This window comes from Aythya fuligula, chromosome 22, assembly GCF_009819795.1.
Source record: "Aythya fuligula isolate bAytFul2 chromosome 22, bAytFul2.pri, whole genome shotgun sequence".
Lineage (NCBI taxonomy): Eukaryota > Metazoa > Chordata > Aves > Anseriformes > Anatidae > Aythya > Aythya fuligula.
In genome coordinates, this window is record NC_045580.1 from 588,970 (window position 1) to 608,871 (window position 19,902).

At 48.4% G+C, this 19,902-nt stretch overlaps 1 protein-coding gene across 6 annotated transcripts in view; it reads right to left on the reverse strand.

Annotated features, from left to right (window-relative positions):
* KIRREL3 (kirre like nephrin family adhesion molecule 3) overlaps positions 1-19,902 on the reverse strand; it is a 316,766-nt gene that overhangs the window by 94,940 nt on the left and 201,924 nt on the right. For 4 of the 6 annotated variants that reach the window (XM_032201817.1, XM_032201814.1, XM_032201819.1 and 1 more), the window contains exon 2: positions 10,768-10,845. The exons of 1 other annotated variant lie outside the window; for it this stretch is intronic. In XM_032201817.1, coding sequence (XP_032057708.1) covers positions 10,768-10,845 — 78 coding nt within the window. Of the gene's footprint in view, positions 1-10,767; positions 10,846-13,157; positions 13,332-14,282; positions 14,365-19,902 lie in introns of those variants that run through there. One more of the 6 variants, XM_032201815.1, reaches the window with a different exon arrangement.

Below are 19,902 nucleotides of genomic sequence, written 5' to 3' on the forward strand. Positions count from 1 at the left end.
GGAGCAACATCCTTCTAACAAACCCACATTTCTGGTGTTTTCTCTGCAGAGGCTTTCCTTCTGCCCACCACATAACGAAGTGGTGAAGGATCAAGTTTCCCCCATCTATTTTCAAGTGTTGGGGGAGGTTTAAAATTTCTTCTTCAAGTTTGGTATACTTGCAGCGATTTTCTGCTTTAGGAAGGACAGGGAGGGAACCACAGGCAGGAAGGGAGAGGAAGGAAGAAAACAATAGTACAGAGAAATATATTCCACAGAAGTATAACAGGTGTTCCTGGGTGTAACCCAACTAGAGCCAGCCCAGTTGCAGCAGGGAGGAACCCATCGATGAACACTTGCAGAAGGAGCCATTCGTTTGTGCTAGAGCCGGTCCTTGCCAGCCAGATCTGTCCTGCAGCACCTTTGGCTCTGTCACTGTCCACTGCATCCTCTGAGCCACTGCTTTAGGAGGGCCCCTTCCCAAGCAGGGCAGCCTTGCAGCAAGGAATGACTGCAAAGACAGCAGCTCTTCTGAGGACAGTGCATGAAAGGACTCACTTGGGACAGCCCAGGTCTGCTCCCAGCCTCGGTGCTGGTGTGCTGGGGACAAACCCCATTGCTGCTCTTCCATCCCTCCTCTGTAGTTGGCTTGAAGCAAAGATTCCCTGGGGCTGCCTCCCCGTTTGCAAGGCACTGAGCACAATGCTGTCTTCACCATCTCCAGAAACCTCCACCGGCTGCTCCGCTCCCCCTGCTTCTCTTTGAAAGCTCCTCAATTCAATGCTGGTCTAAGCTGATGGCAACAAAGACCTGGCATATTTATCTCCAGGTCAACCTAAATATTTCATTTAGCTTCTAAAGAAGTCAATTCCTTTCTCTCTTTCTTCCTTCCTTTATTTTAAATCTCGAAATGCATACCGTCTCTCATGAATATTGATGAGGATCATTAGTCACTGAACATTTCACTTCCCTTCTCTTTTCTCCGTCTATATAAAACCTTCATCTTTGTTAAAGGGAAAAAAAGCCCATCTCACATTATATCTCTGGATGCGTGTTAAGATTAGACCCATTAATACATTTATAGATTGGGTAAATACCTATGGGAACAAATACTGGGCATAAAAGGATATGTACATACAGGCCCTGAGATTGCTACTGCACTGGAGGTAATTGTTAAGGTTGTGGTTTAAGCTCATTTCTTTGTGAAGGATCACAGTAACAGCCCCAGGTGCTAAATAACCATCTTGCTGCCTGCCTGGCCGAGGGGAATTTCTCTCATTCCCCTGCTTCACTCATGCTCTCTACCTCTCCTGCAGGTTTTTTTGACCATGCCTGTTCCTTCTGTCTTCATCAACCTCACCCTGAAGGCTGCTGATGGACTTCAGCTTTATTTACTGTATACAGATGGCAGGGTTTAGCTAGATACAGCAAATAGCTCGGGGTGAAAAAACAGGACTTGCAACATTCAGTTCAATGCTTTATAGCAATATTTCACTATTTCCTTATGATTAGGATGGATTTTTAGAAGGACTTAAAAGAAAAGCCAACCCCAACAACACAAGGTACTTTGTTGGGAGTTTTGCAGTACCTTTCAGTCAATGCCAACGAAGTCCCACTTCACTGTGAAATGGGAACAGATTCATCGTGTGTTGGGCTGAAACCCACAGTTTCCCCCAAATTCGTCACCACAGAGTGAAATATAGCTGTGTTGCTCTGATCCAGGAGCGCCACCTGGCAGCTCAGACTGCGGAGCAGAGGTGATGCCATGGGACATAGCGACACACGGGAAACCAGCGGGTGTGACCAGTTTTGTCACAACTAGTTCTCTGGGTCTTTTCACGGCACGCCAAAGCAACAGACTCTTGTGCTTGCAACACCAGAAGGGTTTCATCTCCTCAGCAACCTCACTGAGCTCCCACCCTGCAGCCTGGAAGCACCCTGGCCACGGCCACAGCAAGTTTCTGTCCATAACTCCACGGTAGATTTACTTCTGCTGGCTTGAGAGCTATTTTAGTGGCAAGCCTAGCTGTTTATCAATACAGAGCACGTGTCTCGGAGTGGGACTTACAAGGCTGCAACAGTTTTAATTGATATTCTAAGCTACAGTAACTTGGTAGTGCTTTGTTGCTCCATGGTGTGAATCTCCAGCCCCAGCTGAGCCTGCAGAAGCACACAGGACCTGCCTCCAGGAGAGGACAGCTGGGGATCCAGACCAGGCAGACAGAGATGAACCCCACGTTTCCCTGCAGCGCTGGGAAGCCTCTCAGTGCCTTGCAGAGAGCAGTACTGCATTGCAGTGCCTGTGCCCAAGGAGGACTCCTACAAGAGGCAGAACCAAGCTCTTCCTTTCTCCAGGTTTGGGTAGGGATATACTGACGCCCTCCTGCCCTCATCACGCCATTGTGTCAATGCCAGGAGAGCTTACAGGAGGATTTATGGCATCATCAGAACTTTAGTTAATGGTATAGCCAGGCCCGCATGTTTAGGTTCAGGTCTGGTGGACACCATGTCAGTGGTGTGACCTGTACTGCTTATGAAATACAGCCTGCCAGCAACCTCTCTGGCAGGGTCCCCACGGACACCGAGGGAGGAAAGCTAAATAACAGACCCCCGGGCTGCAGCAACAGCTCTGCAGAGAGGGAGAAATTATCAACAAATACACACGCTCAAAGGTAAACTCTGCGGGTAGCCTGGAGGCAGCGCAGAGATGAGAAAGCTGGAGTCACTGCCTTCAGAGCGCTGCCTTGCATCTCCTTTAATTCATGCTCCCTCTGTCCCATCGACACTTTAAAAATAAACCACTCCAAAGCCAACAAAGACAGCAAGCAACACAGATGGCCAGACTTCACTGGGTAAAGCAAAGCACAAACTTATCCCTGCCCTTTTCCATGTGAATCTTACTGGATGAGACTTTTCCCATCAAGGACCTGCAGAGCAGCACAAGGACACTGGGATATTCTTCACCACACCTTAGATATCAGTCTATACGTACTAACAGCTAATATCCCTGGAACACCTTCAGCAGGGCCTCTATCTCTGCTGGGCACTGCTTCACGCAGTGCCTGGCTCTCCCGCACAACCCACAGGCCCTGCGGGATGGGAATCAGCTATGGAATTCCTTAAGCCAGCACGCAGGGCATGAGGAAATCCTGCGTTCATTTATTTAAGATTGCACAGCAATAGCTTTCCACAGGGGACTGCTACTTGAATCAATAGATAAAATTACACCCTTAGCCTATTAGCTGCTACAACCTCACCGTTACCATACAACTCACAAGCTTGGTGCCAGGTCTATAACCAGCAGGGCTCTCAGCTGCGTAGGCATCAGAGGATGGTACCCAGCTCTCCTCCAACCTGAGAGCACTGCAGCAGCATGTGGAGGAACCTGAAGGCAGGAGTTTCCTACCCTGTCTGAGCAGAGCTGTGCAGGGCATGTGGATCCCTCTCACGGAGCATCCCTGCACATGTGCACGATGGATCTTACCAGAGAGGATTTGGTTCTCAGCAGTGCTGAGGTCCTGCATTTTACACAGTTCTCCAGCTGGCCCAACCAAGGCAAAGCCTCCCCTGACACCAAACAGAGACAGCTTGTTTGTTGTTTTTTCCTCAGGTTTAACTTACATCCCTGCCTTGTTTAGCTAACAGACACACAAAGCACCAGAGAGATGTCAATGAGACCTCTGCTGATAACAATGCATCTTTAACAACTTCTCCGGAGCTTGCTCCATGCACTCACCTCTTCCTTCTCAAATGCCTTTGTCAGATAAAGAACAAAAGGCTCAATGCGGCTTATATGGGAAGAAGCCTTCCCTAATCAATTGCGATTGTGTCTTCACGGGCAGACACGAGTGACAACGCTCGGGGTAAGGCGAGCTTTCCTATCACAGAGCTGCCAAGCCCTGCAGGAGACAGCACCTTTACTGGCAATGACAGCAGAGTTAGCAGTGCAAAATGTGCACCAGGCTCCATGAGGAGCTTTGGAAATCAGCTGCAGTGGGTTCCAGTAGATTACATGCCATGGACCCTGTGGCTTTTAGCAAAACATTAGGGGAAGTCTTGTTGCCAGGCTGCAGACTGATGCCAAGAGGTCCTGCTCATTGCCCAAGCCTCAGAGGGCGAAGTGGGAGGAGATGCTGGGACCCCTCAAGTTGTTTAGGGCCTGCTGAGCCCCATTGTGTGCAACAGCAGGATGAGCCAACACCTTTTATTTATTATTATTATTTTTTACAGGGGTGATGGGGGTTGGCTCCAATTTATCTTCAAGACTGAGAAGGATTTGTGCTCAGCCTGTGCTGCTGTGGGTGTAAAGTCACTTGCAAGATCCCACTTCAGACTATGTGTCCCCATAAATCCAAGCAATTCTGAGGCAGCAACTGCCTTGCTGGGCTGCTAATGGGTGGCATGAATACGTCATTGCATCTCAGTGCCACTCTAATAGCACGTTTTCCTGGCAGGAAACGTTCGCTGAACCCTCTTTGAACTACTGCAGGCAGCAGAAGTGGTGTTCAAGCAGAGACATTTGGAGCAGAGACACAGCAGCTTCTCTGAACAAGCCATTTTTTCCCAGAACAGCAGGGACTCCATCCCAGAGTCCCAGCTGGTTTCTCTCCAGGAAGCAATATGGGGCCTGACAGAGAAGAGCTTTGAATCAGACTGGCACTGAAAGGATGCTCAGCCTTTGGCAGAGAAAGGCAGAGAGTTTCTCTGCTCTCCCCTGAAGGAGGGCACGATGGTACAGCTGGAGCAGGGTGGGATTGAGCTGGCCACAGACCCGCACCCAAATGAGAATGACGCTTCCATCCTTTGTACCTACCAGCATGTGCCAGGCTTCGATATTTAGGGCACATTTTAAAGCCTAAACCCTATTTTGGGTTTACAACCACCTTCTTTCCTCCTCTGCTCTCTATCCTTCTTGGTGTTGGACTCTCCCCATCTCCCGTCCCAGCACCCTGCCAACCAAAACACCCCCCACCCCCCAGCACAGGGCTGCTACAGAAATACTCTCAGCCTTCATTCTTGCAAGAGCTGCAGATTCCCTCTGAGAAGCTATTAAGAAGCAGTCGAATAGAGCAACCTTTCATTGACAAGTCACTCGGCCCTTTAAACGATCTCCAAATAGTGTTTTCTTTTTATTGCTTTCTGCAGTTTAACAGCCTTGATTTCAAGTTACTTTGGCTTATGATAAACTCCAGATCTATAGCGCTTCTATTCTCTTCCTCTTTGGTCTCTCTCGCCCACTTCTTCTTTACGTTTTTATTAAAAAAAGATCCAGGAAAACAGATAGCAGATTAAAAGGGAAACAAATTGAAATGGGTCAAATGTATCTTGCTTAGATGACAGCCACCCCATTAGATACTTTTAAACAGGACAAATAATCTGTTCAGCAGCACAAGTGGGCTTTTACATTTATTCTAAATTACAAACCAAATGATTGCAGCCTCAAATGGAAGCAGTGGCTAATTGCACTAATATCTCACTAATTCCAGCACCAAGGAATGGGGAAAAACTAACGATTTCCACCATTTTACCAATTATTCAATTTAGACCAAGGTACATTATGCAAACCCTGGGTTGAGCTTCCTCTCCATTTTGTGATCTATGACAAGGACTGGAATTCCACTTATTAATAATGGAGGAGCTACAGTTATTCTAAGGATGGGTATGAGATAATTATAAGCCATAAAAAACAGCTTTCATATGCATACACAATTCTCTCCCTGTGCCTAACAGAACTGAAACCTATCTGCAGGCTGGAGGTAGGCAGGAGCTGGAGACCATAAGCCCCATCCAGAGACACCGCTGGATGTTGCTGAGCACAAAGGCACAGCTGGTAAAGCAGCAGAAGCAGGCTGCATGGAGGGATGAGCTGCCACAGGTAACGGAGCATGGGGGTGGCTCTCCTTCATCCAAGCATCATCATCACTGCCTCGCTGGGCCAACCCTGACATGCATCCTGTACTGCATCTGAGCTACGGGGATGAGTGCCACCTTTTGGGACCTCTGTCTCTCTTCCCCCTCACCCCAGCAAGAAACATCAGACAGAGCTTTGCTTAGTCCCAGCACCCTTAACTAAGACCCCAAACCTCCTCAACAAGGGGGCTGAGGGGAAGCTCACAGTGTGGAGTCCAAAGCTTTTAGGCCCTTTGTAATTCCCCAAAACCTGAGGTTAGCCTTACACTAACCACCAGCCCCACAACACCCATGTCATCCTTAGAGAAAAATCTCTGGCTGTGGATTCAGATAGCCCCTAGCTGGGCAGATTTCTGGAGCCATTACGCCACGAATGGGATTTGCTAAGCAGCACCCTCTCCCAATTAAACACAGACCGGCTCTTGCTGCCACGCAGAGATGCAGCCCTGCAGCAACAGCTGCTGGCATCCCAGTGCTCTGCTAAGTGCACGGAGACACCTTGAATGCGGAAAGCTTCTGAGCCCTGGTTCTGCTCCCAGCCATGATGCAAACAGAGGGATGCTGCTGCCAGCAATGGCTCCAGCACCGAGCCCTCTCCTTGCGCAGCAGCCAGCACTCCCAGCCACAGTGGCTGAGCCCAGGGAAGATGCCTGCAGGTTAAGGTACAGATTTCAGCCTCATGCCCATGCCTGATTGATGGCATGGATGCAAGCAAGGCAGAAAGTAGGGACATCAGCCAAGCAGGGAGGTGAAGAGGTGTCTTTGTCCTTCCTTGCACACAGACCATTATACAGAGCAGGAGGATGCTGCTGTGCCAAGCCCCATTCTGTCCCCTTTTCTAGCCATGCCTGCTTTCACAGCCTCAGAAAAGGATGAAGCATGTCCTTCCCTCTATGCAGTGACACATCTGAGTGTGGGGCCACCCCACAGAACCATACGGGAGGACTCCAAAGCCACCACCGTGCCCAGAAAGGTGAGAGGCAGGGAGAGGCTGCAGGCACCTCCAGCAGCCGACGGCTGGTGGGAACAGGTGGCGAAGGAGTAGGCTGACACCTCCAAGCACTTAATCGTTCCCGTTAGTAGCTTTATGAATGGCAGCCAAAAAGTGCCATAATTGCTGCAGCGACGCTTGCTAATGACTCGTGTTAGATCTGGCGAGAAGTCAAAGGCAGGAGAGAGGAAGAAAAATAACAGAAGCAGGATCAACATGTGAGCACCTGCCTCCGGCCACCCCAGAAGAGAGCAGAGAGCCCAGCTTGGAGTCTGCAGCGATGGATGGGCAGGGACTAAGCGCGATGGGAGAGCAGGGAGGGGTTTGCAGCACAGCCTCCATCTCCAGCTTTGGGAAGGGAAGATGGCTGAATGAGGTGGGGAACAAGGAATAAAAAAAAAGTCCCAATTTTCAGGTTAGTCAGAAATGCTTCTTTTCTTGGGTGACTACAGCATTGCCACCTTTCTGCTCCAAAAGTCACTGTGAGACAGGGGAAATCACCAAACCCTGGGGAAGGCAGGGCAGCTCAACTTGCCACCAGCTTCAGCAGGACCTCTGTTTTCTGCTTCGTGTTTTGGGACATCCCGCCCAAGCTACAGCTCCCACTAACCCACCACTATGGCCAGGGGTGGAATCCAGCCCCGTGTGCACTAACAGCATGCTCCTACCGATTATGTATCTGTTTCTGAATGTTAACAAACAGGCGGCAGCATCTGATTGAGTGGGTTATTAGCAGAATGAAGACAGATGGCAGAGGATTAACTCTAAAGCGTCTTTATTGCAAGGCCGTCACTGCAGACAGCTCTACCTCTCTCCCTCTGTCTACAACTGTCACCAGCTTAATTCCACCCTACAACTCACAGCCAGCACCAAGCAGCAGTCCCAGCGCGCCAGTGAGGAACTGTCAATCACAGCAAAGGGATGGGCACGTTGCAGCCACACTGGAGCAACACCTTCCTACGCCTGCCCCTCAAATGCACCCGAATCCAGCCTGCTGCCCCAGCTCATGCTTTGCAGAAGCGATACAGCATGAGGCAACTGCAGCCGATGCAGTGCAGCAACACCAGATGTGGGGGGACGGCTGAAATCGATTTTGCTTTGCATATCACCACCAGCAGCATCCGAGGCTGTACTGTTGCTTTGCAGCTGCGAGAGATCCTGGCACCTCCTCCAGACCTGTTTTTTTTCAGGACCCTGGTTGATATATGGTGATATGAAGAGCTGATGTGCGTTAACTAACGCTAATGGAGGTGAGTTCTTGGACATTTATTTTTGCTTCGCACCCTGGAAGACAGCTCAGCCAGAAGAGCTTGCACCTGCAATCATGCTAATGGATGTGCATCGCTTGCCAGCTGGGATGCAGACAACATAATGCTAGCAAAGCCCCTCGCTGGGCATGGCCACAGAGCATCCATAAGACACAATAGTTATTTTACCCTGCTGGGAGAGGTTGCCACAGTGGTCTGCAAGTGCCTAACCTGGATCTTGTCCATGGGGACAGCCAAGAGAAGCATTTGCCCAAGAGAAGGGCTTTGAGAGCAGCCACTCCCCTCTAGTTCCTAGCAGATGCAGCCCAGGATGGCTCCGTACCAGTTCTGCAGCCGTACAGCGCTGTGTAGCTCCTCCACTCCGACAAGACCTCCGTCTAAGTCCTCTTCTGCTTTTCTACCTAGGAGCCCATTCTGTAGATGTCTCCATTAAATGACAGCAAGGTTCTAATGATCCCTGTAATTACCCATTTCCACTACGATGGAGACCCCACACCTTGTAATTATCCAATTGCCCCACTGCCTACCTTTGCTTTCAGCTCCTTCAGCTGCCCTGTCATTATTAATAGGGCTATTCATTAGCACCATAACACAATAAAAGAGGAAAAACTCTCACTTGGCAAAAACATGAAGGGGAAGCTGTCTCACTCCTTATTCCTGCAAGGTAACTGGCCCAAAGAACCTGGCTCAGGTACTTTTGGCAGGGAATACCTCTGAGATGACCAGACATCTGAAACCCCCCTCTGCTCCCACCAGTGCTCAGCCCATGTTTTACAGCTTGGATTCATGCTGAAATCTAAAACCCAGGAGGCTTGAGGTCTGCAATTGTCATCCAGAACCATCTCCAGCGAAAACACGAGTCCCAGGCGGTCTTTGTGGCCATGGAAATCCCCCGACTTTGTGTTCATTTTTTTTTTCTTTTTTGGCAGATTGTACCTTTAAACATAATGGCCCTGCAGTCTGCGGGGGCCAGAAACTCATCTAGAGGCAGGCATGCTTTGTTCCCTTCCCCACACAAAGCCTTTAGTTTTGGCTTTTCATGTGTCTTTGTTCTGTCTCCACAAAGCCATGTCAGGGCTGAAAAGGGGGCTTGCTCCGTAGGTGGATGCAGGCTTTGAATCCCAAAGGATGGGATGCGATGCCCACGTGCAGCACCTGGGAGCATCCCAGGGGCAAGGCCAGGCAGCCTTAGAGAGGCTCGAGGAACACAAAAGCAGCAAGAGATTGTACCTTCCCACAGTTCTTGGATGAGGCTGTGCCGTCCTTTCTCCCAAGGGGCAGCCCCTTCCTATTAAAAATATTCTAATCAATGTTTAAAAAGCACGGGATAATTAACAAACATGAGGTGAAAGCTTGTGAAGTGCTTTCTCCATGTTATCAGCTCGGTATCAGGACTCCTGGGGAGCCGAGGGAACCTTTGATCTTCTAACTGATATTCAAGCCATACGCCTGCCTCCACTGGAGCTTCACCCCATGCAAGCTAATGCACCTTTTGCTCTCACGAAGGCAAGGCTTCCTGCAGGAGCAAAGACCCCTATGGCCAGTCACTGGGCAATATGCCATCCTACACACGCAATAGAAGGTACAGCGGGCAAGTCAGCCCACGTTCTGCCCAACCAGTCCCCAAAACAAGGACTGAGCCCAGCTTGGACCTCTTTGGGTTGAGCTCGCCATCCCCAGCAGCAGCCCTACTCTTGTACACATCCTCAGCACGCACCTTCCGACTGGCCCAGCCCCGGGACTTGCACCCTCCTTGGATCCAGCATTACCCAGAGGTGGGGCTGCACCAGGGTCTGCTTCAGAAAAAAGCAGCCAAGCAGTGAAGCTACGAGAAGCAAGGATGTTGATCCTTCTGAGCATAAATAGTTTTTGTTTAGTTATTACACTTCATAATTATTTATGGTATTTCTATGGATTAATCAATGCTCATAAAATACCTGGGGGATGACTAGAATATAAAACAGGGAAACTTTAGTGAGATCTCTGCCTCAGCACAGGGGTTTGACAAGTAAAGCAACTATGCTTTTGAGAAGGCACAGCAGCCCTGATCTCAGGTGAGAGATTTATCCAAGCAAACGCCAACACCTTTTGAACACAGCAAGGCTAAGCCTGACTCTAATTGACTTTTGTACCTCTGCCACCAATTAGCCAGACATTTGTTCAGCAAGGAAGTCCATATAAGCTCCAGGATGTTGCAGCTTTAATATTATGAGGGGTGAAGGTAACCTGAGCATATCCCCACTCCTCTCCAGTGGGGACAGATGCACCAGCTGAAGACAAGTGCTTTGAAGGTGTCCTGGTGAGGCATCACCACCCAAGCAGAATAAAAGGACTAGAAGCAACGACTGCTGAAAGAGCTTCCTGTGTGACAAATCCCTTTCATGGGAAAAGACAGTGGATTTGGGATGAATGGAAGCAATAAGCTCCTGCTCTTCTCTTGCTACTTCATACAGGGGCTTCCCCCATCTGCTTGCCCAACAAGACGTTTCAGAAATCAAAGAGGAAGCAGGGTTTTCCCCTCGGGGCGAACAAGAAGCTAGCGTGTTCCTAGCAATAGTGAATCCTTGTGATGAGACTGCTAAGGAGGAAGGATGAAGAGAAGGTGGGGAAACCGCTCACCTTCAGTCATCCTGCGGTACTTCTCCTTGTACATGAACCCCAGTACTAGGCAGCATCCTCTTCCTGGGAGCCCCAGTTCTGCAAGAGAAGAAAGAGCCATGTTAGAAGGCTGGGGACAAGAGCAAAATGGGGATGCTGCAGGGAAGGAGTTCTGCCAGCTACTTTGCTCAGGGGAAGCACCAGCGATGTGCAAACTGCTGGTCCCAACCCAACCACATCCAGCTGACTGCTCTGCTCAGCCACACGCCAGAGCCAGGAGGGTCACCGTCCCCTCCCTGTTTCTTAAGCATGCCTTTCTATTGTGCATAGGGAACAAGCTGCATCTTCCTATGCACCAGTGTGCTGCAACAACACGGGCTCTTAAATCCTGGTCTCCCTTGGCAGGCAGGGCAGTGGATGGGACGTGGCACTCCAAAGGGAAGACAAAGCTGGCTTGAGGCACCTCGCTCTTCGGAAACAAGCGGGTGACCCAGCAAGCGGCAAAGTGCCCGAGTCCAAGGAGGCCCATGCCTTTGATGCCTTGAGTCCTTAATGGGGCTTTCTGACTATTGACAACCAACAGAGAAAGATCTGAGCGTGGCTTCTCCAGAAGTAGGCTGCGTGCACGTGTGCTCTCCCCACGCGCATCTCAGTGCGGCAAAAAGCTCCCCTTCTTCAAACGCATTCTGTGTCACAGCGGAGAAAATTAAGGTACCACGTCCCCGCCACTGCCTGCCTGCGGACCTGCTGTGCTCCTCAGGGGCTGCCGTGCTTCGCGGGGCCCCGCTGATCAAAGCCCCTTTGATGTTTACTTAATGTGGCTGTGGTCTCCTCGGAGCCTGCTATCCGAGGACGGGGCACTCGGGAGCGTTGTGGAGCCATGAGCAGGAGGGGAAGGCAGCGGAACAGGAGCACAGCGAGGGCTGCCTCTCTGCTCAAGCCAGGCAGCACCGCACAGGCTGGGCTTCGGGCTCCATGCCGGAAGGGTTTGCGCTGCACAGCTGGGCTGCGTTGGAGCAGGAGGGTTGCTCACCACTGTGTGATGTGCAGGGAAGATGCCTGGAGTCATACAGCACTGCGTATGAAATATTCCTCCCTAGGGCTGCTAGCTACTGTGGCATTCTGACAGAAGAGTCATCCTCCTCCTCTCGCGTACAGCATCTCGGGGCAGAATTGGAGCCCAAATCCAGAAGGCACAAATGACTTGTGACCCCCACGGTGCTCAGGGTACAAGCAAGACAAGTTAAAAAAGTTTCTCTAACATTAACGGGGATCCATCTTGCAAGAGCTTAAAGACCAACAGCTCCTGATCCTAAGGGTCTCATGACAGAGGTCATCAGCAGCTAGCCAAATAAATGCTATGTGCTGTCCCACTAAAGGAAATGGCCATACAAAATGTCTATCAAGATGTCTAAGGTAAGCCAAAATTTGGTTGTCCCTTAAATACACACTGTCACTTAAAGTCAGACCCCAGAGGGAAATGGGCATCCGTGGGCAGTGACACACTTCATCTATCAGGATGACTTTGGAAGTGTCCATAATTCTCTCACTAACTCTAAAAGGTGGCGACCAACTCAGATGTAGATGCTTAAAGATTAGACCATTCAAGACAGGTGAACTGACTACCCACATTCTCAGCAGTTGCTTTGAGTCAGAGTCCTTACCATCAGCACGAGGCAAACAGCAACCTCCTCCTGGCTGATGCAGAGGTTGCAGCCAGCCCTCCTGCTCCTCAGGCTGGGGGTGATGTGATACGTGTCACCCTGCACAGCCTGCTCTACAACCGCAAACACACCCAGAAAGGTGTCAGCTTGCAGAGTGTTATGTGTTCAGTACTCCCCGTTACTGTTAAACCTGCTGGTTTTAGGTGAAGGACATTCAGCGTGGGCTGCCTCGGTTAGGGCTGGCCAATAGCTAGAATAGATAAGACCTCGCTGAACTTCAGGTGGGTTTCCATAGAGGACTGCACAATGCTGCGAGGACAAACACCCTGTGTGCATCAGCTGCAGGCTGCCGATAGCCTCCCTCGCCTCTGGGGCTGTTGACACAGAGCCTGCAACGCATTTATGCCTTTATTGATGGAAAAGACAAATGGCATTGATTCCTATTGAGCTTTCAACAAGCACCAAGCTATCAAAGTGCAATTAAAACAACACAATTAGATTAGCGTCACACAAGGCAGCACAGTCCACAGCGGGGTTGAGCAAGCCAGCATTGCTGTCTTGCTAATTTCATCGTGCATCGTACAGCCCTGCACATGCATAACTGTTTTTTTTTTGCCCCCAGACTTGGAGCCCTGGCATGGCAAAAGCTGCCATACTCTCTGCAGCCAACAAACAGCTGCAAGAACATCCTGAGCCAAAACAGAGGGGAATGGAACTGGGACAGGGGCAGCAAAAGGTGCAGCTTACTTGGGGGGGAGAAGAATGTCAACACGGTGCCCAAATTCAGATGTCCAGCTCTCATCTTCCAGTTGCTGGCAGAGAAATGCTCCCCAGAAAGAGCCTGTGCTTTAGAGGTGATGACAAGGCGCTACGACTGAAGACAAGGGCTGTGGTACCCAGTGCCCCAAGCACAACTTTGCCCTTGCGGGAGGGAAAGAGAGATCTGTGAGACTGGGGTTGTCACCCATCTGGAGCCTGGATGAGCCCCCAGCGATATGGGTGTCAATGGGCCGTTTGCCTCCCTGAAGGGTGCTATAATTAATGCTTATAAAACACTTTGATATCCCATGATGAAAGGAGCTATACAGGAGCACTACATTATAATAATTCATACCATAAATTTGTGAGAACATGCAAAAATCTTTATAGCTAAAGGCACCTTTAAATACTTGAGAGTGCCTTTAAAAGGTAAAATACTTCAAGATGACTCTGATGCCTACGGATGTCTCACCACTTCACAGCTTTTAATGGCTATCTAAAAGCTTAAATAGTGAAGCAGACACCCCAGCATTTTAAGTGTTCTGGCTTTAGGGGGCTGCTGAGATACCACTGAAAAAAAGAACATTTTAACCCATGGGTGTGTGGCACCTACCTCCTGAAACAAATCCTATCCACTTCCTTGCAATGACAACTGTTTTTTTTTTTTTTTTTTTTTTTTTTTTTTTTTTTTTTTTTTCTAGCATAGTGGAATGAGTTACAGCTGAGGTTTGTGACCCTGGCCACTCATAAAAAGTGTGAGTTTAAGTATCATGTTTGGAAAATACACAGCAAAAGCACATTTTGCCTCAAAGAAGTATATGCATTGATTCATCCCAAAATCTGTAGAAGAGCCACTTAGACAAAGCAAAAGCAAGTCCAAGCCATGTGTTGGGGCATTAGGGGCAAGAAGTGACAAAGAAGCAAAATTCAATGCAAAGAATAGTTCAGAGGATGAATCAAGCTTATGACTTCTAGGAAGTAACCTTTATGTACATCTTAGGCAACAGAGGAGGTCAAGCTGGCTTTGGGAGAGAGGTATCATTTCCCTGGCCCAAATTATGAAATCCTGCTTTTTCTGTATTTCCCCCCATCATTTGGGATTTCTTTACTTACTCTTAAGGCAATTCTCCCAATGACAAATCAGAAAGGGATCCAAGTTTCTGATCAACCAGTGCATTAAAGGCTAACACTGCAAAGAAGTAATAAACGTTTATTAACACAATTATAATGTGTACTATTGTGTAGCTGTATTCCACCAGGAATGGTAATAAATGTTTAATAGCTCAATAATACCTGTTTAATAATTTTTCAGCTTATCCTGTCTAATTGCAAGTTTATTAAAGAACGATAAACTTTATAATCACTGTAAAGGCATAATTGCAACTCCATTGCTTATTTAATATTGAGTTAATTATATTACAACTAAGTTATATTTTCCCATACATATTAAATATCAATTAGCTGTTTTAAACTATTGATTTGTATTTAATTAACTATGCTATTATATACCAATTAAGCTCTTATAAGAGAAGCAGAAACAGCTGGTCTCTTAAATTAAAATTTAAAAACATTGTATTAAAATAAATATCACGTTTCTATTTTCTCATGTTTTCCTTTTGCAGAGATGGCAATTTGCTATCTGTAAATATTTTTTCCAATCGTATGTTATATCTGTGAGCTTTGTTCTGACCTTTTCCTTTCCAGGATGGGAAGGGGCAACCTCCATAGCAAATGGCCACCACGTTTGGGACTGGCTAACACTGGGATGGGAAAAACAGAGGGCTGGAAAAGCCCCCTCTCACCTGGGGATCTACAAAGTCAAGAACTTGGGCGTGAGCTCCTGAAAGAGCATGGAAGTCCTGGAGAAAAGGAGCTCCATACCTTCCTGGTGTCCCTAATTCAGCTACCAAGGGCAGTAGGAGATGATCCTATCACCAAATCCAAGAGTTTGGTATTGCTTTTAAAAACAGTTGAGAAACCATGTGCTCTTGCTTAGAAGTATGCTGTCCTGACATGTCAAGTTGTCTGCTACTGAATACCTTGCTAAAAATAACAAAAACAAAAACACACAAACAAGAAAAAACAAACAAACAAACAAACAAACAACTCATTACAAAATGGAAAAATAAAAACAACACTAATTCTTTCCCTGGTCTTTTCTGGAAAGCCCTAAGTCTCCCAATGTTCTTGGCTTCACCACGGTAGCAATGATTCATCCCAGCAGCTAGAAGAAGTGTGTGAAGGAGCATTTTCTTCTTCACTTTTCAGCACACTGCCCTCCAGGTTCAGGAGCCATCCTGCTTTGCTCATGGTTTAGATTTCTTAGGTGTGCCTGTGACCTCCTCTTAAGCGGTCTTTCCTCTGGGCACCACTGAGGTGAGCTGCATCCTTCCCCTCCAAGTTCTCTTTCTGCCACCAGGATTTGCTTTGAGCTTCTTCCTTCGCTGTCCTTTGCATCCACAAGCACTGCTGAGCAATCCAAGCCACTGCCTTGTTTCAGAAGAGAGCAAATGGATCCTCCGGCATCCAATTTGTATGTTATACCATTAAGTCTACAGAGCAATCCAAGGTCCTCAGAGATGAAAAAGCTATACAAATGCAAGTTGTTATTAAATCTGTGCCCGGTTAATTTATAAAAATGTATTAAAAAAACTAAGAGGCTTCCCAGATGAGAAAATGGGCACATTACTGTTTGAAATATGAATGAAGTAGAGATCAGTGTTAAATGCTGTGGTGATATTGTATTTTATTCTATAGTGCTCTGCAGAAAAGTTGCATTTATAAACCCATTTATTGTGTTATGTACTTGCAAACCACCTTGTCATCCATTTATTGCACAAATAAAATCTTAAAAGCAGAGGATTAGTTGAGTGTGTCCCCGTGGGACCACAATCTGACTTTAAAAGGATCCATCAATGAAGGAAAACAGATGGAGCAGAGGTGTTTGCCAGCTCATTGCTCCGAGATGTAAAACGCAACTGCGCAGAAGGGCTATCCTCTAATGGGCCACAGACCTGCAAGTCCTGCCCGTATTAACGAGGGAAAGCATGTACAGCAGAGCTTGCAGAAAGCATAGCCCCACTCAGGAGCCAGGTCTGGCCAAAGATTTAGAACAGCAAAGTCTCCTCTCTTGCCACCACGCAGAGGTGAAGACCACGTTGGGGGGGGGACGGTTTGACTTTGCACAGCCACAGAAATTCCTCAAGACTGAAAACTGTAAAATCTCTCTGTAAGACCCAAGATTCCTTTAAACAATACTAGAGAGAGGCATGTGTCTACACCAAGGACACAGCAGGAGCACCAAAACAAGCCAGCCCTAGTGATGTTTTACCAAAAGGGCATGTCTGGCAAGTGTAATTCTTGAAGGCCCTCTAAGGCTTCTACCGACCATGCTTTTGGGATAAAAAAACATAATAGAAAATGACAGGATACTTGTGGGTACACTTATTTTAACTGAGCAGATTTCAACCCGTTGAAAAAACAGAGCCACCCCCAACCCAGGAGCTTCTCTGGGACGAAGTTCTGGACAGGCACACACCTGACACACCACAGTACGCTGGTATCCAGCTACCCAAGATGCCCTGGAAGACCCCAAAACCAAGAGGAAGACTCACAAAATAACACAGTAGTTTCCAAGTAAGAAACCACTTATGCAGTGTGATCTCCAAGAAAGATCATCAGGAAGGAGCTCTGCCCTGGTATCAGGCAATTAAAAATTACTTAGCAGGAAACAACTGGCAGAAGGGGAGAGAATAAAGAGGGACTCATGCTGCTAGGCAAAGAGACTTATTTCCCTCTGTTCCCTGGCTAACGAAGGGAAGAAAGGCAGCTCCAGGTTGCAACTCAGCGTTGAAGTGTTTTGAAGAGGTTTTTCTCCCTAGTGGCAATGTGGAACTTTTGGTAACCCCAAGTTCAGTAAGCTGAATTGGTTTATATCCCCCACTCTCCCTGCTAGTCCCCCATGGTTGATGCCCTTTTTCTGAACCTCTTACAAACCTACAGTACGTGAGGGGGCACCAAGCAAGTGAAAAAAGATCCTCACAAACCTTGAATCCAGTGATTCTTAGGATTTTGTTTTTCCTCTCTGAAATAAAGAAGTCTGAAAGAGGAGCTGCTACAGGAAAAAAAAGTTTACCCCAGAGTAAGAAAGCCTTCAGTACCTGAACTTTCTTGCATAAACAGGCTTTCATACCTTTGTATGCTCAGGTATGCATTTGCACTAGACAAATCCTCGTAAATGCCTTGCTTTGATGAGGCCTTATGGCAGCAAATCCCACACCTTAACTACACCTAGCGTGCAGGAAAAGTACTGTGTTTCCCCTTGTCAAAATCATAACATTCATACAGTGTTTGTTTTGTTCAAAAGAAACAAATAAAAGGTTCTGTAAGAACAGAGGCTGTTCTCTTTACCAGTAACAATGTCAGATCGTCTCCTGTTTGCTCTTCCAAGAGCACTGCTGGTCAGAAAACCAGTGCAGCCACGTCACCCTGCCAACATCACACATGGGCTTTGCACGAGGCTGGCGGGGTTGCCCACAGTCACAAACCCTCTGGCGGTACGAGCAAGAAACCACAACCTGCACCTTGAGCTTGCCACTTGCTGTCTGCACACCCTCCTGCTCAGAAGATCACCACAGGCATGCACCATGTCCACAGCAATGCCCCCACCCCAAGCTGTGTTTTAGCATCTCACAGGCATAGTTCAGATGGCTCCTCCCAATCTCCTTGGCTCATGCTGTATTTTGCGAGAGCAAACCCGAGCCCTGTCCTGCTGCCTCCCCCATCTTTCTTGACTTGCATGCTCTGAGGCTCCTCTGCCACAAGGACACCCAGGACCCAGTCCCCTAGAAATATATCTGTTTTTCAGTGGGGCTAGGCCAACTCATCTTTATGACAGACTGAATCTGTACTTAAGAGCTTCCTGGGGGTTTAATCTGCTTTTGACCAAAATCCATTGTGTCTGCTGCTCTGTTCAAGCCACAAGGAGCAGCTCGTGCTTGCAGGTAGCAGCACGAAGGTCAGAAATAAGACTTCTGGAGAAGTTTGGACAATGCACAAACACCTCCCCACACATTCCCCAGTCTTTCCCAGATCAGCCCCCAAAACCATGACACCTCCCATCTGTATCTTCCTTCCAGGAGGAGACATGCAGACCATGACTGCTGACCCCAGTGAGACTCTGCCTCTGTCGGGGCCACCAAGACCACTGAGGACAGCCAGGTGATGGGGACATCTGTCCTGGTTGTACCTGGAGACATGTACTGTACAGACCTTCTCACATCCACTGGGGCATGAACAGGGAGGGCAGAAGAGGAAAACAGAGAGTTTGAGTCTCGTTCCTTGCTGTCTGTCTGCTCTGTCTCCCCCAGGCATCTCCTCTCACAAGCCCAGGGCGCGGATGGCCCCAGGCTGTCTGTCACCAGCCCCCACGCTCCACTTGGCAGCAAAGACCCGAGCTGGCAGTCATCTCGGGACACGTCTGATGGAGCTGGTGGTGGAACTGATGTAGCATTACAGCCATCTTCCCCTTGTGCCCCCCGTGAAGCCAAGAACTGCACATCCAGCTCCCCAGAGGGGCACAATAACTGCCCTTCCAACGAGGAAAGGAGGGAGGATCAGTCTGAAACCTATCACAACCATCAGGACACCAGAACACCTTTCTGCAATGCCTCTCCCATTGCACTCGATGAAAGAGGCTCCCCAGGGAATCCAAACACCCTTCTTATTCTGCCTCCAGTGGTTACATTGGCTCCTGGATGTGCTCCTGCTCTCCAGGAGGGCTCTCATAATCTCTGTCAGTCTGAAATCCGAATGAAAAAGCTCAGAACAAAACAGAGAGGAAGAAAGATGCAAAACCAGGGTATGTTGGTTCCTTGGGAACAGAGTTCTTTCTCTAAAGACCTGATCTAATCCCCAAGCACTCTGGTTTCTCATTTCATCAAAAGCCACTGCACTGTTCCTTGCCTCTGCTGTAGGACCCCTGCATGTCCCACGGCAATCCAAGGAACATTAGCTACACACACAGCACAGCATCATCCTGAAGTCTGGTGAGAGGATCTCATACTGAAATAAACAACATACCCAGTGCTCTCCTGGCACAAAAAGAGCCTCGTTTACATGCAGGCCTGGAGATCTGCACAAAGCAGGAGGCACACAAAGCCTTACAGCCCACCCAGATCACCCGTAACATCTCTGCTCAGCTACAAGGAAAGCTTGGCACTGGAAACCCTTTGCAATGAGCCCTTAAGTCCCCACGTGGGTCTGACAGGTTGTAGGCACACTGGAGCAAAAAATAATAAAAATAAAATCACAGCACTGTAAAGGTCACATCTATTACAGCACTCTGGATCAACAAGGGCTCCTTGCACATCCCACCTTGAAGGCATTTCTGGCTGAGCCATCCATTTTAGAAGTCTAGAAAGACAGAGGAGAATATAGGAAAGCACAAACCTTGGGAATATCCAGCAAATGGAGCTATCCTCTGCCTGACCTAGAAAACCATTATCAAACCCACCTGCCCTGGATCCACCAGACCCTCCTACGAAGCCCACTGCTTCACATCCCTGAATCCTTCACATGCAATCCCCTGACACTCTGGACAACCACACCAGCTCCTCCAAGACCAAGTAGCTGTGGCCCTTTAAACCCCTCTCAAGGCAGGGAAAGCACTGAAGTGTAGTTGTGCTCTCATTTGAGGATGAGACGACAGAGCCAGGGAACCCTGCAGTCCTTC